Below are 4,717 nucleotides of genomic sequence, written 5' to 3' on the forward strand. Positions count from 1 at the left end.
TACTGATGTAAATAAGCTTAACATTTTTGCAGGGTTTATAAACTGCACAATAAGATTAAATCAGTTCCGATTTCTGTGTACTAGATCCAACATCCTTGTTCCAAAGAAGAAGATTGGTAATTGTTCTTTTTATCTTTCGAAATGTAATAGTTATGGCTTGATTAAAATTGAGGTGTAAAATTCTCTTATAAACTGTTATTTCTTTTTTATGTTATTTCATAGAAGAGGTGATATTCCTCTATTAAGATCACATACCAAAAAACCATTCCATCCTACTCTCTTTTGACAAGTATTGACAAAAAATGATTGTAATGTAGAGGTACTGTTTATTGTAAGGTTTATTGTTGGTAGTATCCTTGATCTCCTTGAATTATTGATGTTTGATCTTTACTACCGGTTTCACTTGCCTATAATGGGTTTTAGTAATAATACTCGTTTACATTTTCATGCAGATAGAATTCTGTGCTATCTGTAGTTCTGCTAGCAAAAAAATTAAATGGAGTGGCCAGTAATCATCATTACATTGTTTGTGCTGTGGGTGGCTTCACTCTTTAAAATTCTCCACGAATCTCTCTCTGCCTCACAAGCTGCAGTTCTAAATGATGGTACGGGTGACTTCTCTACAAAATGTCAATTCTTGTTTTCTTTTGTATTTACTGGCTGCCTCGGTGTTGTTATGAATTATACTCTTAGAATCTCAAAACATGCATGCATACAACTTATCCTGTAGTGTTTCTTCCACAGCTAATTGCTTCTCTTCTTAATATGTATATTCTTTTTATGTTTCAGGTGGAGTATTTCACAACAGAAATGTCTTATTGGTTATTGCCCATCCTGATGATGAGTCTATGTAAGGTTGAACATATTAACTTTGAGTTGTTATTTGTTCCTGTGATAAATTTTCTGAGCAATGCAAACTTTTGAATTGCTAGAGAGGGAGTCGCAGGCTAAGACTCTTGGAACTATACGTTAGTTTTGATCATGAGTATGGGAGACCTATGTATCGCTAGTTATACACTAACATAAAGTTGCTCAATTGATACAAAACTTTATTAGTCGAGCTCATAGTTGAACACACATTCACAGAACAATAAAGTCCATGAAACAGGGTGGACTAGAAATTTGGTGGGCTAAAGTCTAAGATTCAATTATGAGCCCTTTGTTAAATAGGTTATAAAGAACTGAAATATGATTTGTCTTAATATAAATTATGATTGAAAACCTTTTGTTTGATGTGTTTTGTTAAGCATATGATGTCCTGATACATATGATACTTGAAATCTATGACCTAATAAAATGCTATACCTTTCTTTTTCTAAATTTTATCAGATTTCCTTTAGGCTTGTTCTGATAGAAACATCCTTTCCTGGATATCTTTTCTTGCAAATTGTGTTAAAAATGTAGTTGGTAACAAGGATCGTAACTCTCGATGTCAGTTCCCACATATGATACAATGACCTTCCAATGTTTACAATCTTGTTATTAAGTAACCAATATTGTATCTACTTGCTGTAGAAAGCATTACTATTACGATGTTAGTGACTTATGATGCTTTTTACTCTATACTGTAGGTTCTTTACTCCAACCCTTAATTATTTATCTTCGAGAGGATGTAATTTGCACATATTATGCATGTCAACAGGTAACACTTTTAGAAATGTTTCAATTTTTGTTGCAGATGCTGAATTAAAAAAAATTGTTTTTTACTGTTTTTGAGTGGCATGTGTATTTTGATTGCCAGGTATATGTCTCAAGACGCAAAAAGTAAAACTTAAAATGAAAAGTTGATTTTTGAAGCGGTTGAAATACTTTAGCAATTGATTTTTCTTAAAACTATGATCCAATTCAAGAAGTGTTGTTAAACCTGAGATTCGCTTTCTTAATTTGAACTATTGCAGTTCTTTTCAAGTGTAGAATGTTTAAATGATCAGAATGCATATCACTAGAACTGTTCTTTAGCAAATCGATATCCTAGATAACCAAGAGTATTACCGATGCTAACTTTCAGTATTTTTTTTCTGCTTTGTTGCATTGTACTGAAATATAGGTAATGCAGATGGTATGGGCAATGTCAGAAAAGAAGAACTTTATTTAGCTTCGATTGTACTTAAGGTTGTGAACATTAATGCTAGATCTATGATCTTTATGTTGGCTTCATGTGATCCTGCATTCCTCTATTTATGAGTGAGTCATTGATCTTTCTGTTCTCTAATAATTTACTCATCTAGGTTCCACAAAAGCAAGTGAAAGTCCTTGACCATCCAGATCTACAGGCGTTCTCTAATAATTTACTCATCTATGTTCTAACACCTAGTTCTGACTAGGATGGTTTTGGCAGATCATGGAACTCTAAGTTATTGTCAATTCTTCAATTGATTTGGTAAGTGATTTTTTGTTAACTATCTTGTCAAACTAAGATGGTCTTTCGCATAATCTTGAGTAGCTTGTGCTTCTTTGATAGCTTATTCAAGCTTCCTCCTGTTGACACCAAATAGGTGGCTTTTCTACTTAGCTAGATTAAAATCTTGATCTGAAGTTATATCCCTTAGTTTGTTTATTCATTTTAGTTGCATATAAAGAATATATTTTTCATCATTCCTATTTCAGATGCGATGAATCAATTTGATTTGATTTACCCCCTGCTTATTACAGAAGAATCCATTATTACGACTTCATTGATGCCTACCATCTGGAATTTAAGCAGAGAACCCAATAGAATGGTTTACATGTTCCATTCCTTACCTGGTGTAAAATATTTGGTATTATATAGGACAGACTTTCAGAAGGAAAGCCGAAATTTCATGAAGATAGATTGGGGCAACCCCATGAAGTTCCAAATTTAGAAAATAAGACAGCGGTTGCCTATTTCATACTTCATGTTGTAGACAATAAATTTTGCGTTTAGAAAATTGTCAAATACTCGAGACTTTCAAATACTGTAACAAGTGTAGTATTATATTCTAACACTTACAATCTCAATAATTCCTATGATTCTTCTTTTCACAAATAAACTTGCAGTCACTTTTTCATTTTGTAATTTCTGTTTTTCCTTTGTGTTTTTATCCAAAATGTTGCCTTAGAGTTATCTGTGAGCAGAGAAAAATCTTATTATGTTACCTTATCATCTCATGGACATTTGTTTTCCAGGTCATAACTTTTGATAATTATGGAGTCTCAGGTCACTGTAACCATCAAGACGTTCATCAAGGTGTACGGTAGGTTATTTATCATATTCTGGTAGCCATTGATAGTACTTTGCATATGAAATTAGTCACTATATTCTGGTATTATTTGGGTGTGGCGATCCGCTCTTTCAGATTTTATAAACAGATTTAATTAGTATAGACACTGGTATTTAATACTAGCAAAGTTTCATAGTGTTCCTATTTCTTTTTAGTTTGATATCTCTCTTTTACTCAAGTTTTTTGAACAGGAATCATTATAAGGGATTCTTTACTTTTCTTTGTTGAAATTATAATTGACTGACATGCCGATAACATGTTGTGCATTTTGTACAACGAGGAAACGTTGATGAGTTGGACACTCCTTTGTAGATGTAAGCCTTCAAACTAAATCTTCTTCATGACTTAACTCACTAACTTCACCACAATTCTCCCATTATGATAGCCACATTTGTATGTTTACTTTAGGTCCTAGTACTTCTTTTTCTTTTTTAGTTGTTGTATAATACCAGCCTAAGATTAGCTTAAATCGAGTGACATGGTTAGTGAGGACTCATATAGCCAATTCCAACTTGGGTTTGGGATTATGGTGTAATTGTTGTTGTAGCATATTCTTCCTTTAGTCTTCTAGAATCTTTGGTAGTGTAACATGTAAGGCTTAGAATTAGTAGCTTTAGTTTTAAATTAAATTTCCTTGCAATGCTTAACGCAAACCTCTATTTTATGTCTTTCAACTGCTCATGCTGTTGATAAAATTACTACTTTAACAATAGAAATGGCTTTCAGCTTCCATACTTGTTGCACATCTTGATAAAATGGTTATTTGATTTGCAGAAAACTGTTACAAGATACTTCACATAAAGAAGTTGACGCCAAAAGAACCCCTTTTATAGGTTAAACGAGCCCAAAGCAGGTAAATCCCCAATTTGGCCGATTTTTCTGTGTTTATATTACATCATTTTTTTTGTTGATCCAGAATTTCGAGATAATTTTTGCCAAAATTTACACGTAAGTCCGTTAACCACTGCCAAAATGGCTCATTTTCATGGNCCCCCCCCCCCATTTTGCAAAAAATTTACACAGAAATCTGTAAAGGATCTATATAGTCGGCTGGTCACCCACAACCAAAATGGTCAATTTTCAAGGTCAAACGATCCTCTTAGCAGGTAAAATCTCTCATTTCGTCAATTTTCGTGTCCTATAATAGTCCTCCATCTTTTTTGGTAATGAGAAAATTCGTAATCATTTTTGCCAAAAATTTACACGGACGTCTGTAACAACTTATCTATGAAGCTGGTTGGTCACCACTGTCAAAATGGCCAATTTTCAGGTCAAACGAGCCCAGAGCAAGTAAACCCCTCATTTTGCTGATTTTCATGTGCTAATCACGATTTCCAAGATCATTTTTGCCAAATATTTAAACAGATGTCTAATAAGACCTAACTATGGAGTCGGTCGGTCACTACAGCCAAAAAGACCCATTTTCAAGGTCAAACGAGCCCCAAAATAGGCACACGCCTCGAGGACCCCCCCAC

At 33.7% G+C, this 4,717-nt stretch overlaps 1 protein-coding gene across 1 annotated transcript; it reads left to right on the top strand.

Annotated features, from left to right (window-relative positions):
- On the top strand, nt 1–4,097 carry LOC114078449 (probable N-acetylglucosaminyl-phosphatidylinositol de-N-acetylase). Its single transcript, XM_027919321.1, has 8 exons — nt 1–116; nt 453–605; nt 790–850; nt 1,572–1,642; nt 2,048–2,112; nt 2,229–2,321; nt 3,097–3,215; nt 4,017–4,097. Exons 2-8 carry the CDS (start codon nt 497–499, stop codon nt 4,078–4,080), a joined length of 582 nt encoding a protein of 193 aa, XP_027775122.1. The 5' UTR covers nt 1–116; nt 453–496; the 3' UTR covers nt 4,081–4,097.
- Nucleotides 4,098–4,717: the final 620 nt, after the last annotated feature.

This window comes from Solanum pennellii, chromosome 8 (assembly GCF_001406875.1).
Source record: "Solanum pennellii chromosome 8, SPENNV200".
Classification (NCBI taxonomy): Eukaryota; Viridiplantae; Streptophyta; class Magnoliopsida; order Solanales; family Solanaceae; genus Solanum; species Solanum pennellii.